The sequence below is a fragment of the Microtus oregoni genome, unplaced genomic scaffold, assembly GCF_018167655.1.
Source record: "Microtus oregoni isolate MIOR12 unplaced genomic scaffold, Mior012 000021F_ref0000039, whole genome shotgun sequence".
NCBI lineage: Eukaryota > Metazoa > Chordata > Mammalia > Rodentia > Cricetidae > Microtus > Microtus oregoni.
Window position 1 is genome coordinate 9,184,613 of NW_024543080.1, and position 20,055 is coordinate 9,204,667.

The window sequence follows — 20,055 nt, forward strand, 5'->3', positions numbered from 1 at the left end:
TGATTCAGGTTTTATAGGCAAATAAACCCTTTCCTCCCCAAGCTGGTTTGGCCAATGGTGTTCATCACAGCGATATTAACTCTAAGACATTACTTATTAAATTACTTCATAAACTTAATGAACTATTGGTACAATATGGTACAAGAAATTAACTTCCAAGTTTTGAATACTCAGTACCCAGTGTCTGGCTCTAAGCACCAGAAATAACCTAGTTGAGGAAAGCAGCACCAGGACCTTATTGTATTTACAGAATACAGAAGGTCCAGGTACTACTGTGTGCTTCTTAGAATTATCTTTTTTTTTCTCCTGAAACAAGGTTTCACTAGAACCAATAACAATCCTCAGCCTCAGCCTGAGCCTCCATAGTGCTGGGATCATATCCATGTATCGCCAAATATATCCAATTGTGGTCTTAACTGTTTCTTGTAATGAGCTATGCAGCTGGTCCATAGCACAGTGACCAATGACAGAACCAGAGTCCAGAATGCCTTTGCTCAACTCCAACCACAATGCCTGTGTTCCTCCCCCACCACAATCTACTTACAAACGAACTGATGGGAACAGATGCTTTGATCCTCCAGTCCTAACACGATTATCATTATTACTGCTGAAGTATTTCCCTTCCTTTAAAGATCTACTTATTTTTATGTGACTGAGTGCTTTGCCTGCGTATTACTACACCATGTCCATGCAATGCCTGTGGAGGCCAGGAGAACAGTCAGATCACCTGGAACTGTAGTTCCTGTGAGCCACCATGCATATCCTGGGACCAGAATCTAGGTCCTCTGAGAGCAGTGAGTGCTGTGAAAGGCACCAGCTCTGCTTCCTCTTCCGTTTAGATGAAAGAACAGGGACAGAACAGTGCTGGGGCTGAGGCTCCACAATCCACAGAGGAAGGATTTGGACTTGTATTTACTATGAAATCTATATGCATGCATATACACAGAAATCACATAGGAATACACTGTGTATGTGTAAACCCTCCCATGCATCAGCAAATAACAAATCTGTGTAAATAAACTAAAAGCTGCCCAGTGCTTTATGAAACATTTTACTTCTGCACAGAAAGTCCAAAGTCCTGCTAAAACTACACTTTCATAATTCAAATAAACAACAAGATAAAAACAGGCTATTTTGTCATACAATGCTTTCCTTTATATCTGCCTTCATACTTAAATCAATAAAGCAAAAATGAGCAAATCCTAAACTAATTTACATTAACTTTACAGACTAATAGACTTACAGCCCCAACTATAAAAATTCTTATTTGTTGTAGTGTTCTCATAGGTACTGTGGTAATTATTCAGTTAACTAACTTTTAGAGGAAATGTCTCATTACACAGCCCAGGCCAGTCTTGAGCCTCAGCATTCTGAGCAGTCACGATAAAGAATGAACACCTAGTTCGAGACCAGCCTGGACTACAAGAGCTAGTTCCAGGACAGGCTCCAAAACCACAGAGAAACCCTGTCTCGAAAAACCAAAAAAAAAAAAAAAAAAAAAAAAAAGAATGAACACCTTTTCATCTAGTTTAGGCAACATTTTAGAGAAACACTTTACATCAAAGTCAAATTGGTCTATGTTACCATTACTTACTTCTTGCACATTAACACATTTAAGGCTACCATCAGACATCTCCTTTTGATGTACAGGGATGTTCTGCATGCATATGTCTACATATACATGTATGTCTGGTGCCCACGGAGGCCAGAAGAGGGCATGGAATCCCCTAGGACTGGGGTTACAGAAGGCTGTGAGTTGCCATGTGGGTGCTGGGAGGAGAAGTCAGTGCTCTGTGCAGCTCAGCCATCTTCTCTCCAGCCTCAGACGTAGCTCTCTTTGTCCATTCTACACTAACTTGTCAGGGGCAGGCACCTGCGTGTCTATGTTCACTGCTGCTCTATTCACAATGGCAAGGAAGTGGAACCAGTCTAGATGTCCACCAACTCAGGAAGGGTAATGAAAATGTAGCACATATACACAATGTAACTATTCAGAAATGAAGAAAAATGAGGTTATTAAATGTGCAGGAAGAGGAACGGAACTAGAAATGCTATACGAAGGAAAGAACTCAGGCTCATTAGACAGACACATATTCTCTTGGATGTAGATCTTAGCTATTAGTTTCTATGCATGTGCATTTATGTGGGAATGAGAATGTATCGGGAAACTAGAAAGGGGATTGTTAAGTCAAAGGGGAAATGATTTAAGTTGAGGAGGGCAGAAGAACGCTGTGATATGAGAGTGGGGGAGTAGTGGAGGTAGAAAAGCTGAAGTGGGGAGAGTACAAGGAGTTGAGGGACAGGAAGGAGAGGGAGACATTAAACCAAAACCGACAATGTAGTTTTTAAAAAGTCGTAAGGAAATCTGATACTTGATAAACTAATAAAAACATAAATAAATGGATACCACCACGCACCACCACCAAGGCTCGGAACGTCCGTGAGGAGGAAGTGGAAACAGTGTGAGCACAGGGGATAGAGAGGAGTGATGTGGGTGCTGTCTTCTGAACTGACATGGCTATTAGACTCCCAAGTTCACAGCAGCCGATACCTGCGCAAGACCGAAACCACATAAAGCTAGCAGAAATTAAGATATAGATGGGCTAGGTGAGCTGCCGAGCCCTTACTCAGGTACTATTGGCAGTTGATAATTGCTTTGGGGATGGATGAAAAACATTCTTTCTGAAGATGTGGCCACCAGTAGGATTCCCATGTTCCAATGCATAGTCCCACACTCCACTTATATGGGCAGCATTAACTGTTCTTGTACTATAATACAAATACTAACAGAATGATAGAAACAGGCTAGGCGTTGTGTGGCACACACCTTTAATCTTCGGTACAGGCAGGCAAATCTCTTTGAGTCTAAGGCCATTCTTGTCTACATAGTAAATTCTAGACTAGTCAAGACCACATAGTGAGACCTTGTCTGAAAAAAAAAAAGTTGAGCTGGGCACAGTGGTACTTGCTTTTAATCCCAGCACTCAGAAGGCAGAGGCAGGCAGATTTCTGAGTTCAAGGCCAGCCTAGTCTACAGAGTTCTAGGATAGCCAAGGCTACACAGAAAAATTCTGACTCAAAAACCTAAAAAGTTGAGGGTGGAATGTTTTGGAGGGGATATAGAGAAAGTTGGAGTGGGGAATTATCATGTTTCATTGTATACATGTTCAAAAATGTCAAGCCTCCCCCCTAGTAATACCAACAAATGCCACTGTCCTTGGATGCCTACCAGATTGAGATAACAAGATCCTTCTTAACAAAGATGCTACATGTCATGGTTGTTGGACATAGAGAAACACAACAATACCAACTACCAGGCAAGAAGCGCTGACTTGCTCAATAGTGTGATATGTTACAAAAGTAACCAACCACTTGCTGATTGGATTTGCAGCCTATTCTGTAAGCAGGAATTCCCATCTGGAATTGTAAACCTGGTCACAGGCCTACTAGGAGACTGTTGCTGCTGTTCTGCCGAGCAGACATGGTGTGTTCATCCAACTGCCTTACACATGTATTTATGTCCACAGGTTCGTGGGGCCGGCTTTGATCAGAGGAGTTTCTTTTTGCAGAGGCCAGTAGTTAACAGCAAAAACTCATAACTGATCACAGTGCTGTTTGTGAGTGGTTTTAGATTCAGCAATGAGATATCTATATTACCCCCTCCAAGGCTCAAATAAACTCAGAGAAGGGAACTAATGTTGTCATTAGGTGTATGTGTATAGATGATCAAAATATATTGTGTATATTCATGAAAATGTCACAATGAAACCATTATGTATAATTTATGTCTAATACAAATTTAAAAAACAGAGTACTTGCTTAGATATATGAGGACCTGGGTTAGTGTCCCTCAGCACTGGGGGAGGGGGGGGGAGAGAGTCAAACAGGGACAGTGAAATATACAAAAAATTATCATCTCGCTGGGAGATGGTGGTGCGTACCTTTAATCCCAGGACTTGGGAGACAGAGAGGTAGATCTCTGTGAGTTCAAGGCCAGCCTGGCTTACAGAGTGAGATCCAGAACAGGTTCCAAACCTACAGAGAAACCCTGTCACAAAAAAAACAAAAAACTTTTTCCCTCTCAAAGCAGAAGACTATACCAAAAAATATTAATTTTCTTAGCAGCAGGATGCATCATCCAGTGTTTCTAACATCTTGTGATCACTGGTGGTGTGGGGATAGTATTTTAGAGACGACGGCAGGAGACGAACCAGATCTCTGCCGGCCTGCCGTCAGTAGCATTGCTTCAGTCCTGTGGACCACCAGTTTGGGAGCTAGTCACTCCTACTCCGTCAGACTCAAGGTCATGTGTAAGTCTATGAACTCTCAGAAGAGAAGATTTGCGAGTTCAACCCAGCAGGACAAAACACCTGACAGGAATCCACTATGTAGTATGTTTAGGTAAACCTAATTTCTACTAAAGCTGAACTAATTATTTTTTTTGCAGCAGTTATTCCTCAAGATTTCCTTAGTATTTGGAAGATCAAAGTTTTCTCTTGGTGAACTGGCATGTGGCCTGTAAGGCCAGATTCTCAGGAGGCTAAATTTAAGGTCCGCCTGGGATACAGAATGGGTTCGAGGCCAGCTTGGGTAACTTGTCATCAAGACCTTGTATCAAAATAAAAACAAATAATTTTAAAAATAAAAAAGGACCCAGGATGTAGCTCAGGGCTAGAGAGCTTGCCTAGCATCTGTGGAAACCTAGGTTTAATTTCTAGTACTGAGAAAAATTAAAAGCATTATCACCTCCCGCCCCCATACACACACAGAGCCTCACTATGTAGCCCTGGCTGTCCTGGAACTAGCTATGTAGACCAGGCTAGTCTTGAACTCACAGAGATTCGCCTGCCTCTGCCTCCCACCCGCTCGGTTTGTGTGTTTTTCTGGATAGTAAAAGAGATATCTGGAAACCCTAAAAAAGACCTTCATCATAAAACAGCACCTAACTAACGCGAAGACACTTATTTCTGAGAATTCGGTAGTCTTCATCACTAGCCTGATTGTGTACAGTCCTATCTGCACACTCTCCATAAGCCATGTCAGACATCACACACATTTCTACTCGGCAGAAGTGGAGGAAACTGACTTCTGCACACTTTTCTGAGGAACTCAGTTAAGGCAGCTGGTCAAGAATATCTCATGATAAACTCATCTTTATCGCTACCTTTTCTTGTTAACAGTATAATCCAAAATGGGCTTTGCTGAAATATGGCTCTGTTAGGTTTATATCCACTCTTAATCTTCGGTACCAACTATTTACTGGTGTGAACTAACATTTGACTTTATGCTTGGAATTTTTTCATTTTGAGGCTCAAATTCCCCTGAAGTTAAGTAACAATGAGAGAGAGAGAGAGAACAGGTCTAGTTTTGCTGTGAAAACAACACGCATTCATATCAACCATCCTCACGACACACTGGCACACGGGTTCTCCACGGGATGTAGAGAAACGGACATGCTCCCCCCTCCCCAAATTCCTCTGACACCAAGTACCATGAACTCCGTGGTCCTGGAGCATCAGTATCAGAACACAGGAAAGCCATGGGGGTTAGCGCTCAGGCGCAGTGGGGCTAGTGAATCTTGTCTGTAATTTACCATGAAGTGAAACACTTACTTAGAAGATTCTTGTCTCCAGTATGTCAAAACTTCACGATTCCACAAAGGCAAATAACGTAGTAAAATATAACATATAATTTAATAATATATGATGTATCTCACCAGGAGCAGAAAGAATGAAATTAAAAGGAAAAGAAATAACTAAACAGTGTGTGTGTGGGAGAACAAAACCCAAAACTTAAGAAACATCAACAAAACTCAAAGCTGAATCTTTGATAAAGATCAGCAATATTGAAACCAGAAATACTGACCCATGCCTGTAATCCTAGTAGCCAGGAGACTGAAGCAAGAGGATCGTGATCTGAGGTCAGCCGGGGCTACCTGGCAATGTCCTGACTCAACAATAGGCTTCATGACTCCACGTGTAATGTGACCACTGCCTCCCACCCTAGCTGTCATCCTTCCCCGCCCTGATGTGTTCTATCCCTTCTCATACTGTAATCCCAACAATCCCTTCTTTCCCTACAGCAACAATAGGAAGAAAACATTAGCAAACATTTACCCACAAAAGTTGAATGACTAAAACCAAAGAAAGGAAAGACAAGACACTGGGCTCACTGACCTTACAGAAATAAGCGGAATTTTTTTTTTAATTGTTTTTTGAGACAGGGTTTCTCTGTGTCCTTGGCTGTCCTAGAATTTGCTCTGTAAACCAGGTTGGCCTTGAACTCACACAAATTCACCTGCTTCTGCCTCCTGAGTATTGGGATTAAAGGTGTGCACCACCACTGCCTAGCAACTAGTGAAACTGTAAATGAAAAACATGGGTGATTTCCTCGAAATACACACATCAATTAAAACTGACAAGAAACAGAGAACATGAGCAAATAAGTAACAAGAAAAGATACTGAATTGGTAATAAAGCAAAACCTAAATCCCAGATAGAAAACCAGAAGCGAATGACCTCACTGTTGAAGTTAATCATTTAGAATTAATAGCAATCGTTTGCAAAATGTTCCAGAAAATATTTCCTTATGACAGAAAGAGAAAAGAGAGACCTGCACTGTAATATTCCTCACTAATGCAGATATAAAAAGCCTCAACAAAACACTGGCAACATACACAGAAGATCATAACACAACCAAGCAGGACCGAGGCCAGAATGGAAGGTTTGCACGGATTCAGCATACATAAGTCAAGCAAGGCAATACGCCAAGTTAATAAAGGCTGTGATTTCAATAGAAATAGATGTAGACAAAATGTAGGCTGACATATCTAAAAACACTTATATGTAACAAACTAGGAAAAGAAAAGAATTTCCTTTTTGTGTGTATTTGGTTTTTTTGAGATGTGGTTTCTGTGTGTAACAGCTCTGACCGTCCTGGAACTTGCTTTGTAGACTGACTGAAATCCACCTGCTTCTGCCTCCCAGGTGCTGAGATTAAAGGCGTGGGCCACCACTGACCAACTGAGAAGGGAATTTCTTTAACCTGGTAAAATGCAACTAGGAAAAACTATCTACTACAATAATATCTAAAGGTAAAAGACTTTGCTAGAGGTCAGCAACAGGATACACACGGTCATTCTCACCAGTTCTAAAAACTTAGTCAGGGCAATTAGGCAAAACAGAAGGCATCTAGATGAGAAGGGTAAAATCATAGTTTTGGAGATTATGTTATTATAGACTTAAAGATTCCATAAGCAAAAAGAAAGTATTAGCTAATCAGTGTATTTGGCAAGGCTACAGGATACAAGATCAATACAAGACTTAATTGGATAGCAGTCTCTTCTCTGGCATATTGCTTTCTACAAGTCACCATGATCTAAAAATATTAAATGGAAAATTCCAGAAATAACTAGTAAGTTTTAAATTGCATGCCTTTCTATGCAGTGTAATGGAAATGTATTCCTTTCTTGTCCACAGTGGAAAATGAATCACCTTTCTGTCCAGTCACCTCTGTGCCATAGAAGCTGTCTATGTGCCTGTCAGTCACTCAGAAGCTGTCTATGTGCCTGTCAGTCACTCAGAAGCTGTCTATGTGCCTGTCAGTCACTCAGAAGCCGCCTCAGTCACAGTATCACAGTGTGTCTATTATTCATTAATGGCCATTATTTAATAACGGCTTGAAAATGCAAGAGTAGTGATGCTGGAAATTTAGATATGCCAAAGAGACAGTCTGTTGTACAGTGTTTCTGTTCACTGAGAAAATGAGCATTCTCAGCTCTACCAGGGAAAAAGACACTTCTGCACCATAAAGTATCTGCGGTCATGTCCAATCAACCTACTACACAATATTATTATAATTGTTATCGCTTATTAGCTAATCTCGAATCCTACCTAATAACAAACTGAATGTTTTCCCTGAAAAGTATACATAGAAAAGCATACTGCATATAGCTTTCAGCATTACTACAGTTTCAAAAATCAACTTGTAGATGAGAAAGGACCAAATCAGTAGCAAAAAGCTCAAAAATGACTTCACTTGCATGGTATCAAAAAGAAAATACTTACAAATAAATTGACAAAAGATGTGCAAGCTTTGTGCACTGAAAACAAAATGTGGAAGTGGATTTTTTTTCTTTTTTTGTTGAAACAGGGTTTCTCTCTGCAGCTTTGGAGCCAGTCCTGGAACTTGCTCCGCAGACCAGGCTGGCCTCAAACTCACAGACATCCACCTATCTGTACTTTCCGAGTGCTGGGATTAAAGGCATGTGCCATCACTGCCTGGCTGGAAATGAAAATTTAAAGCATCAAAATAAACAGAAATCTAATGTCAATGGATTTCAAGACTTAATTATGCTAAGATAGCAATACTCTTTGAGTTAATACAGATTCAAAGCAATCCCTATCAAAATCCCAGCTGTCTTATTTACAGGAATTGGCAAGCTTATCCTAAAATACCTACAGGAATGCAAAAGACCCAGATGAGTCTAAATACATCCTGAAAAAGAAAGGAGCTGGAGAAATGTCTCAGCGGTTAAATGTGCAGAAGGCCCAAGTTTGATTCCCAGCACCCACAGCAAACACCCCACAACCACCTGCAACTCCATCTCCAGGGAATCTGACACCTCTGCACTTGTGAGTGTACCCAGACACACAGACATGCACACACACAGACACACACAGAGAGATACAGACACACAGACACACACACACGGTGCATACATGGTACACATATATACATGCAGACAAAACACTCCCACATAGAAACACACACATAATAAGTTTTTTTAAAAAAGGAAACTAGAAAGTATTAGTTAAGGATCTAACGAAGCTACAACCTTATGTGCTGCAGATTGTATGTAAAATGGTGCAGATGCTTTAGACAAGTCTGACATTTCTCAAAAATGTTAGAGTCTAGGCTGGAGACATGCTCGTTGGTTAAGAGCCCTGACTGTTCTTCCAGAGGCCCTGGGTTAGAGTCCTAGTACCCACATGGTGGCTTACAGCTGTCTCATGATGCCCTCTTCGGGATCTCGTGTGTACACCTGTGGTGTAAAGACATTTCTAGGTAAAACACCAATACATATAAAATAAAAAGTAAAATTATTGAAATACCGTTTTATCTAGAATTCCACTTCAAGATATTTTCTCAGTATGAAACATTATGAATCCATTGTGTGTTTTCACATAAACATTCCTTACAATTAACTACAAACACGTCAAATATCTACCAACATGATGGTTGGACAAAATATGGTGTGTCCACACAGCAGCATGTTTTCTGCACATACTAGGGACAAGCCCTGAAAATATGCTGAGTGAGAGAAGTCACCAACAAAAAGACATGGACTTCATGACAGTGTTTCTATGGATGTCCAGAACAGGTGATCTTAACGACGAGAAGGAGACTGGGCATTGGCATGGACAGGCAGGTAGGAGAAATAGGGAACGGTTGATAACGGGGACATGGGTTCCTGTTTCGGGAGATGACATTATAGAGCAGGATGGTGGTGATGGAAACACGCAGCTTTGTGAATGCATTAATGATCACTCTGTACACTGTAAAATGGTAGTCTTTACCCAGTGTGAGAATTACATCTCAATAAAGCTGACATTGAGAAAAAAAAATGAGCGATTCAAGAAGCAGTGATGTATGATTTGTATCATCTCGACGCAGACCACCAAAACAAAGATACCAGATATCCAATACTCTGAAAAGTGGGCTGGACTTTTAATACTTTTCAGAAATTGCTGTTACTTTTGACTGCTGTGAAATTCACAAATATAAAAGCAAATTTAAAAACAAGTCACAGGAAAGTTTGATGTAATTTAATGCCCCTGTTAAATGTTTTGACAAAAACCCTAAGGAAAACTGTAAATACACAGAGCGCTGTACTACTTGAAAGAAGCACAGGGACTTCTCAGTTATCGCCATGGTACATAAAACCCAAATCGGACACTCCTTCTTATGGAGGACAATTAAAAGGTGGTTAGAAGATAAACAAAAAGAAAAGGAGCAAACAGAAAGGCAACGGCAAAAGAAAGCTGAGAGACGCTGGTGAGGCACGCACCTTCTGTATCATCACGCACTTGTTCCACCAAATCAGTCAAATCCTCCCAAGAGTCTTTGCAAACGGCAAAAAGAAAGGAAAAGAAAGATAAAATGTCATGCAGGCAAGAAAGGAAAGTGCTTTTAAAAATAAGATTCCCCAAGGGGTAACTGAGAGGGAGGCGGCCTGGGATTCTGTCATTTAACAGAGATTAGCAGGGAAAGGGGCTGGGATTGCGAGCATGGAGGCGGAGGTATTATCGCACCACTGAATGCTCCAAGCTATGGTCAGTTACCTCAAGGTTCCCAGTGGACAGAAACAAGTGCGCTTACTTCACACAAGCAACACAGATGTTCTTCTGTTGAGAGCTCAATCAGACTCTGAAATCTGAGCATGTGCCGCAGCCACACGGGTCGGCACTTACGTGGAACACTTCAGCAAAGATGAGAGCATGTGGACATTCTTCTTCAGACTCAGGGCAAATAACTATCATGATGAAAATGATCGACTTTTCTTAAAATAATAATAAAAAAATCTAAGCATGATTTCTAACTCTTTCCACAGAACAAAGACAAAAGTTGTCATTCTGTGCACACATAAAACAAACCACCTAAATGTCACTAAAGTCATGTGGCCTTCATTGTGCAGAACTGGGAAGTATGGAAAGCACCCCACAACCACAAATATTAATGTTTCTGCATGGCATGAATGGATGTTCAGATTAAATAGTGAAATCTAAAACAACCTGAAGCAAATGCAAAGCCTGCACTTTTACCAAATGAGTTAAGAACAGTTATGAAACATATTTCAGGTTTCCAGGAGTTTGTTTTCTTTCTTCTTTCTAAAGATTTTTTTATGTGTGTCTGTTGCACATGTGCTGATACCCACAGAAGCCTGAAAAGGGTCCCAGAGTCCCTGGAGCTGGAGTTACAGGTAGCTGTAAGCTCAACTGGCCAGATGTGGTTGCTGGGAACCAAACTCAGCTTCTCTGGAAGAGCAGAGTGCTCTTCATCCCTGAGTCACCTTCACAATCAAAATTTGAGACTTTTCAAAACGGTGGCTTCGTGTATGCAAATATCCCTTAGAAAGTGTCTCCCACAGGAAAAGTAGACTTCCAACGCCACTCCTATGACTTCATGGTACGCTGGTATTTAAACATCTTCTGTGGAGATGTGGCTGAGTGTGCTCTTCTAAGCCCTCGACTACATTACGTGCTACCACTGTACACAACGGAGGCTCACGGAAGCTCACGGAAGCTCACGGCTCATGCAAATGCGCTTTCGGCCACCCATTCACATTACTGGGCTACAGATTCACCATGGTCTCTTTCCAGCAAACAGGATGGACATCCCGTCTTACCTTTTATTCACTAAAATTTTACTGGTCACCTAATAAAACAAATTCGCTGCTTAGTAAAACAAAGCTCCTCCAAGACTTCTGCGGAGAGTCTGCAAAGTGTAGTGTCCACCAGGGGTCTCTGTGACGTCTCCTGTGTGTCCTGTGTAGAGCAGTTTCTGCCGCCTCCCCCTACCATCTCTATAGGGCCTCACTCTAGGGTCCATCCCAGGCTGGCCTGGAAGAGCTCAGAGCAATCTTTCTGCCTCATTTTTCTGACTGCTGGAATTATGGGGTGGAATTTCAGAAATACAGTATCATGCTCAGGTCTGTTTTCTTTTTCAAAAGTATCTGAGTAACACAACCCACCAAGACGCGTCGTCTCTCTCCGAGCTCAAAAGCTGCTTCACCCGTCACTTCTCTTCCCTAGGCATCTCGGGAATTTACTGCAGAACAGATGTGAGTTGGGGTGTGACTAGCACGCACCCCTCCCCAAGAAGAGACATGCTATTCTTTTATAATTCAAACTCTATGTCTTATAAAATATTTTTGTTTTGCTTTGTTTTGGGGACAGGGTCTCACTATGTAGACCAGGCTGGTCTCAAACTCACAGAGATCTTCCTGCCTCTGCCTCCCAAGTGCTGGGATTAAAGGCGTGCGCCACCACTGCCCAGCTTTCTTTCTTTCTCTCTATCTCTCTCTCCATCTCTCTGTCTCTCTCTCTCTCTCTCTTTCTTTTTCAAGACAGGGTTTCTCTGTGCAGCCCTGGCCTTGAACTCACAGAGATCCACTTGCCTCTGCCTCCCAGGCACTAGGATTAAAGCTGTACACCACAACCACCCCCCCATCTGTAGTTGTATTTTTGCAGCAACAGAAAGCAATCTGAAATGACCACTACCTAACACCATAGATAGGTGCGCTTTAAGAATCTGCTATAGACCAGGTGTGGTGACACACTCTAATCCTGGCACTGGAGGCAAAGGCTGGCAAATCTCCGAGTTCGAGATCAGCCCGGTTACAGATCAAGTTCCCAACTACATAGGTCTCAAAAAAAGAAAACAAAACAAGAATTTGCTACAGATTCAGAACTGCACCAGATCTTATCAAAGTGTTGAAGCATGGTCAGGAGCTTCTGAAACAGCTCTGTCTAAAGAGTTTCAATTCCCATCTGACCCAGAAGGAAACCTAGTGTTCTCATGGCCTGTGTGGTGCCATGTGACTGAGCAAACACGTGGTCACTACTCTTCCAAACACTTAGCTTACTTAAAATACTTCAAAATCAGTTATTTATTAATATGTGTATGAGGTAAAGATATGCCCCATTACACAGTGAGTTTGAGGTTAGTATGGGCTATTTAAGACTGTTTCTCTCTGTCTCTCTCTCTCTCTCTCTCTCTCTCTCTCTAGCTTCAGGGCCTGTAACTTGTGATCCTCCTGCCTCAACCTGCTCAGTGTTGTTCGGTTCAAAATAAAGATTTAAATGTTTAGAGCACCCTGACAATGTATTTTTAAAGACTCAAGCATTACTGGATGTCTCAGGTATTTTACTTCTAAAATGAAAACTGGCAAAATATCCAAGGTGTAGCAACAGACACCCAAACTCCATTAGAAAACTGAGAACTCGATTGTCTGCTGCACAGCAATGGCCAAAGGAACTCTGGTTAGAGATACTAAAAGAGGGGTTCGGGTTGACCGTCACTGCCATTAGCCACTCTGGGGACAAAGCCCAGCCTGCACGTGCTGGGCAAGAGCTTTACGTCTGGCTGCAGCCCACTTAAAATCCTGTACTTTTAGATTCTGAGACAGGAACTCATTACATTGCCAAGGTCGGCTTCAGAGTCATTTTGCACTCTACACAGGCCTTGAACCTTTGATCCTCCTGCTTCAGCCTTCTGAGCAGCTGGAATCCCAGGGCTAAGACACTGCAGGAAATCACACAGGTAATGCAGGCTATAGTCACAGATGTAGAACACTGACTATGGATGTGAACACAAAAAAAGCATGTTCAGAAAGAGCATCCAGACAGAACTTTAAGTAAAATGTATTACTTTTTATTTTATATTTTTTGTGTATTGTGACTTTAACTAGAAAAATAATGTTTCAATGAAACTATACATGTATAACAACACTAAACATTTCATTTTTAAAAATTCCATTCTTTTGAATATAATGACACAGAAACTTGTATTTCTGGGATACTGAAGTATAGTGAAAAGCAAACAATGGCTTAGGGACAGTTCCATTTATCTACATAAATGGTTCTTGCTCAAAAAATCCTATTTCTTCTCTAGAACAGTAACCAACAAAAACTGGGGGTTGAGATGGTCATTGGGCAAAATACCTAGGGTGCAAGTGTGAGGATCTCAGTGTAAACCCCAAAACCCATGGTCATCCATGTCTGTAACTCCAGTTGTGGGCCCATCAGTGAGCACCAGGTTCTCTTGTCTCTCAACAGTAAAGTGGGGAGATGATAGTGGACGACACCTGAGGTCAACCTGTGCCTCTTTATGTGTATGCACAGACCTACACCTACTATGTATATACATGCTCTACACAGACAAGACACGCCTACACATACTGTGTACATACATGCTCTACACAGACAAGACACGCCTACACATACTGTGTACATACATGCTCGACACAGACAAGACACGCCTACACATACTGTGTACATACATGCTCGACACAGACAAGACAAGCCTACACATACTGTGTACATATATCTTCTACACACACAGACACACGTGTATATTGTGTACATACATACACTTCACACACACACACACACACACACTCCACACAAACACACACAAACAAAAAACAAAAAATATAAAGCATTACTCCCGTGAAAGCTACTCAAAATGCTGAGACAGGAGGACACGAGACTCAAAGTTAACCCCGGGCAACAGAGAGATTCCCAACACTTTCTGATACCCATAGCAACTGGCAGGGGCAAAAGAAGCCACAGTAGAAAAGCTCTCTGCTCGAGACGCAGCTCAGTGGCCGAGTGCCAGCTGATGCGTGCATGGGAGCCTTGGTTTGATTTCTCAGTACCACAAAACAGCCCTACCCTATGAAAAAGAAAGAGAGGAAGAAAGAAATGCAACTGAAAAGCAGAGGGCACGGTGGGCACGCACAGCATTTGCCCCTTCCCCAGCCAGAACTTGATCCCCAGGCTTGGGACTCTGGCAATTTGGATAGAACTGAATTTCATGTAAGTGCTATCGCGGCTAGAAAAAAATCTGAAAATGATTTATATTTCAGAGGTTAGAGAGAATGACTTCTGTGATGCAGAAGCTGACAATCCAAGAAGAGTTTGTGTGAGCTCTTCATTCATTACAAAGGCACGAAGGGTGGGGAGTGGGGGTGGGGTGAGTGAGATACCCCCCCCCCCCGTGGTTAAGAGCATTGAAGACCAGAGTTCAGATCCCAACATCCATGTAACAAGCCTGATGCTCCACCCCCTCAAATGTCTCTAATTCCTTCTCCAAGGAAGCTGATGTCCTCTTTTGTCTTCTGTTCATGCCCAGACACATTACATATGCTCACATAGACACACACATACATGCACACAAAAGAAATACATATACTTTAAAGACAGAAGGGAAGCAGGTGTTGGGGGACACAAACACACCTATAATCTCTGGCACTCGGTAGGTGGAGGCAAGACCAGCCTGGGGGCACATGGCCAGATACTGGCACAAAACAAAACAATCAGTTAAACAAAAACAAACAACCCAAGCAGTCTATTTTTTTAAGGGTTAAAAACTAAACAATTAAAGATTAACACAGCAGCTCTGTCTACCGGAGAGTACAACTGGAAGGCTCTGCAAAGAACCACAGCCGCAGAGAACTGTGCGGGAGTACCTGGGGATGAGTAGGAAGGCGTTCTGAGAGGGCCAATAGGGGTCATCCCCCACAGCAGCGCTGTTTGTTATAGCGCTCCTACAGCGATCCTGGCCGGTGACTAGAGGACTGTAACACAATTAAAATCTACTAATATTTCTTACTAAACTTAGGAATTTACAGAACCCAGAGGCTAGGAGGGGAAAACTTACCCAGGAGGGTGGCCTGACACACCGCTCTCCCAGCAGAGCAACTGGAAAACATGAACCTTGTCCAGAGTACTTTGCCCCTGGCCTTGTACGCCGTTCACAAAGACTGCCTTGTGCACACATAATCATGACTCTGAGAACCTGACAATATAAATCTATCACTAACGGCCACTGGCAAGAAATGTGCTAAGTCTCCCCAAGGGCTGATTGCAAAAGGAGTGTGTGTGTCCGCGTACATGTGTGTGCACATACGTGTGGGCTTACATGCGAGCATGAGTGTGTGCTTGTGTGTGTGTGTGTGTGTAGGATGCACGATGATGTCCTCTGTTGCTTTCTACCTTCTTTTTTGAGACACTGACTCTTATAGAGCCCAGAGAACTGCAGGCGTCCATCTTCCTGTCTTGGCTCTGCCAGCCCTGGGGTTAGGAGCCTATCACTGCGTCACTGCACCCAGACTGAACATGAGCACTGAAAACATGATCTCAGGTCCTCAGGCTCACGGCACAAGCACCTCATCCACTGAGCCATCTTCCAGCCCCCAGTATTTATGTTCCGAACACTCAGGAAAGCAGTAAGCCCCAGACAGAGGCCTCCTTCTGTAACCCAGGCATTTGGGATGAAGAGCTGGGGGCTACACAGCAACTTCGAGCCTGTCCTGAGCTACTCAGGATGCTACGGGAATAAAGGGAACGTTGTGCTGATACATCTAGGTCTAGACACCGGGGTCACTGTGCAGTTGGCATGCAGATGACACAGACATGCTCATGGGCATGGCAGTCCGCAAGCATAACACTGTGACTTTTAACAGAAATGTGAAAAATAAATACTGCAAATTCAAGGGTGGAGAGATGACTTGGTGGTTAAGAACACTGAGTCCTCTTCCAGAGGACCCAGGTTTATTCCCAGCACTCACGTAGCGGCTCATAACTATCCATAATTCTAGGCCTAAGGGGTCTGATGTCCTCTTCTGGCCTCCATTGGCACTGCACCTATAGGGTGCACAAACAAAATACCCACACACATAAAATAAGAATTAAACGATATATTGGAAAAGGAATCCAAAGTGATGCTTCTGCTTTGGGCTACAGTCTGCTCACGTTCACATGAAACTCCCCTCACAGGAAGTACTGGGGTACAAATGAGACTAACGGATGAACGGGTGCAAATCTTCCTAAGTGTTGTGTGTGGGGAGTCATTTCCCCGGTTAGAAAGAGGCTTGGAGTTCAGAGCAGGTACTGCTCTGGCAGAGGAACTGGGTTCTGTTCCCAGGCCCCATAAAAGGCGGTTCACAGCTGTCTGTATCTCCAACCATAAGCCCCCATATATGTATATATAAAAAATAAAAAGGCCTTTTAAAAAAGTGATTTCTGGATGACACCCTTTGCTGACTACGTTGAAGGTGTAAAGAAGTAGGAATAATATAGAAATCACTTGCAATTTCACTATCTAGAGATAATTTTTATATATTTTCTTTTGCATGTTTATGTGTATTTTGTATTGAAAGTTGTGGTGATGGCACATAGTTGTCTATGACACACACTGGCTATGGCACATGCATGGCTAGAGTACACAGTGGCTGTGACACCTAGCTGTCTAGAGCACACAGTGGCTACAGCACATACATACGCTCCTGCAAAATCATATTCCTGGAGTCACAGGTGTGCCATTACACCCAATTTTCTTGCTATCTTCTGGGAATGCTTAAGTAAAAAATATTTAGAACTTTATTCTTTGCAAATACAAGAGTTTAAATCTATAAATTTCTCCTTAAGTGTTGTTTACTGCTTCCTGTAAGTTCTGAAATGTTGAGCCTCCATGTTCATTCAGCTCGAGGTACTTTTTATTGTGACTTGATTTATGAATAGTTAGAAGTCTGTATTTTAGTTTCCAAAGGTGTAATTTTTCATATTTATCCAGTGATTATAAATTTAAGCATTTTATCAGAAAAACCATACTTTGTATTATTTTAAGATTTTAATGCTCACGGATACTTTGTGATGAGTTAAAACAAAAGGCCCCAAAAGATATTCATGTCCCAGTCCCTGGAACTTATAAATGGTATTTGATTTGGAAGTAGTTTCTACAGATGCAACTGAATGACAGACTCTGTGAATACCTTGGAAATGCAATCATATATGTCCTTGTAATAGAAGACACGACAAGGGAACAGAAGCAAGCGAACGTGAAGGCAGATTCAAGTGATGAACCCATAAGCCATGGGATGCTGCCGGCCATCAAGTACCGGAAGCAGCAAGGACAGACTCTCCCAAATCTCTTGGAAAGAGCAGCTTTAATCTTAGCTTAAAACAAAGGTTTCTGACATCTGGTACCCATAACTGTGACAGAATAAAGCTCTGTTGCTTTAGGGAGCCACCTCTGGAAATGGAAACACAGGAAATGAATCTAACTTAGGCCTAGAATGGGTCTACTCTCCAGAATGTTCCTTAAAGCCTTACAAAGAGTTTGCATTCTGACCTTTGGGAGGGAGAATGCTTTACATACAATGGTCCCTCTTTTCCATACTTAAATCTGCAACCAACACACTCTATTATGTTTTCCCCTCTAAATACTCTGCAGTTTTGTGTTTGTATACAAATACAACTACAATAAAGCTTAACTTAGAAACCAAGCATAGCAAAAGGAGAATTACAATAATACACTAGGCTATATACTATAATAGAATAATTATGATGAATTATGAAAAAGTGTGGTGGAAATTATATTCTGAGCATTAGCCTACTAACTATTCTTCCACATCAGTATTTAGTGCTTGTTATGTAGATGTTTCACACATTTGCACTGTTTTTCTCTTAGGCTATATTAAGTGCCTTTTGACGTTCTGCTACCACAAGCCAGAATATTTTAACATACACATGATGAAAATTCTTTATCTGTAGGCTGGAAAGATGGCTAATCAGTTATGAGTACTTACTGCTCGTGCAGAGGGCCCATGTCTGGTTACCAGCAATCGCATGGCCTCTTACAGCTGCCTGACACTCAAGTTCCCAGAGATCTGACAGTCTCTTTTGCCCTCCATGGGTTCCTGGACACACATAGTGCAGGATGTCACTCAGGTTCACATACATACACATAAATACATAATTTTTTTTTTTTGAGACAGGGATTGCTGTAGTTTTGGAGCCTGTCCTGGAACTAGCTCTTGTAGACTGGCCTCGAACTCACAGAGATCTGCTTGCTTCTGTCTCCCGAGTGCTGGGATTAATGGTGTGCACCACACCACCACTGCCCAGCCACATAAATAAACTCTAAAAAAAATATTCTGTGCCTGTATTGTTATTTTCTTAAGGTAAATGTCTGATATGGTTGCTGGAACTATTTTCTCAAGACCTTTAATTTAAATTGATAAAGTAATTTCCAAAAGGGCCGTCCCTGGGCTGGCAAGACTTCTCAGTGGGTAAAGGCATTTGCTTAGCAAGCCTGGAGATCTGTTGAGGTGAATACCAGAACCCACAAAAAGTAGGAGAAAAGTGACTCCACAGTTGTCCTCTGACTTCCACATGTGAGCTGTGTCATGCACACCATACCCGGCATCATGAATGTGTGTGCTCATGCATACACACAAAAATATCAACAAATAATTCATTAAAAAGGCTTTTACGCTGGGCGATGGTAGTACACGCCTTCAATTCTAGCACTTAGGAGGCAGAGGCAGGTAGATCTCTGTGAGTTTGAGGCTAGCCTGGTCTACAGAGTGAGTTCCAGGGCAGGTTCCAAAGCCACACAGAGAAACCCTATCTCGAAAAAACAAAAACACAAACAAACAAACAAACATGGTTTTGCAATCCATGCTCCTGGCAGAGCCCGCGTCTTCTTCCCATACTTCCATCAGTACTGAATGCCATTATCCACAAGCAGTAACAACTTTATATGAAACCACATTCTAACATGGTAGGTAAAGTGGACATGAGCTAAATAGTTTTCAAACATCAGAAACAAGCAGAGGAAAGATATTTTAGTAATCTTTTCTCATAAGATTAACGGGTCTGAAGGGATGGCTTAGGGGTTCTAAGCACCGACTGTTCTTGCAGAGGACCAAGCTTTGGTTTCCAGCACCCATACGCTCACAACCACCCATAACTCCAGTTCTGGAGGGTCTGGTGCCTTCTTCTGACCTCCTTGTGCTTCTCCTGTAAAATACACACTGGGATATGTACTCTTTTTTTTTTTTATTCAAACATATGTGAATCCCTGGCTATGCTTGTACACATGAATGGGTAGAAATACTTCATGTCAACAGGGAGATCTTGGCATCAGCATCTACCAGTCTCTAGATGGCAAACCCTACGCTCTCACCTTGAGACGATCAACCCAGTGGGAATATACAAACACCATATTCCAAACCTACCCCTGTACTATCCTTTGGGAAATCTCGCCAGTGGTAAGTGCTGTCTGGGTTTGAATCCACATTGCGGTTTCTAAGAAACCAGAACTGCCCTTTGACAAACCAGCAGCTCACACTTGCTTCACAGGTTCACTGTAACCTTCACTCTGATTATGAGGTCTTGGCAAGCAGGCGATGTTCAGCCCCAAGGGCAAAACTCTGCCTCGAGGGATGCACAAAACTAATAAACCAACAGAGAAAAACACACTCCT

At 42.2% G+C, this 20,055-nt stretch overlaps 1 protein-coding gene across 7 annotated transcripts in view; it reads right to left on the reverse strand.

Annotated features, from left to right (window-relative positions):
- Rufy3 (RUN and FYVE domain containing 3) overlaps positions 1–20,055 on the reverse strand; it is an 83,124-nt gene that overhangs the window by 38,918 nt on the left and 24,151 nt on the right. For 2 of the 7 annotated variants that reach the window (XM_041671075.1, XM_041671079.1), the window contains exon 2: positions 10,070–10,123. The exons of 4 other annotated variants lie outside the window; for them this stretch is intronic. In XM_041671075.1, coding sequence (XP_041527009.1) covers positions 10,070–10,123 — 54 coding nt within the window. Of the gene's footprint in view, positions 1–10,069; positions 10,124–15,444; positions 15,468–20,055 lie in introns of those variants that run through there. One more of the 7 variants, XM_041671077.1, reaches the window with a different exon arrangement.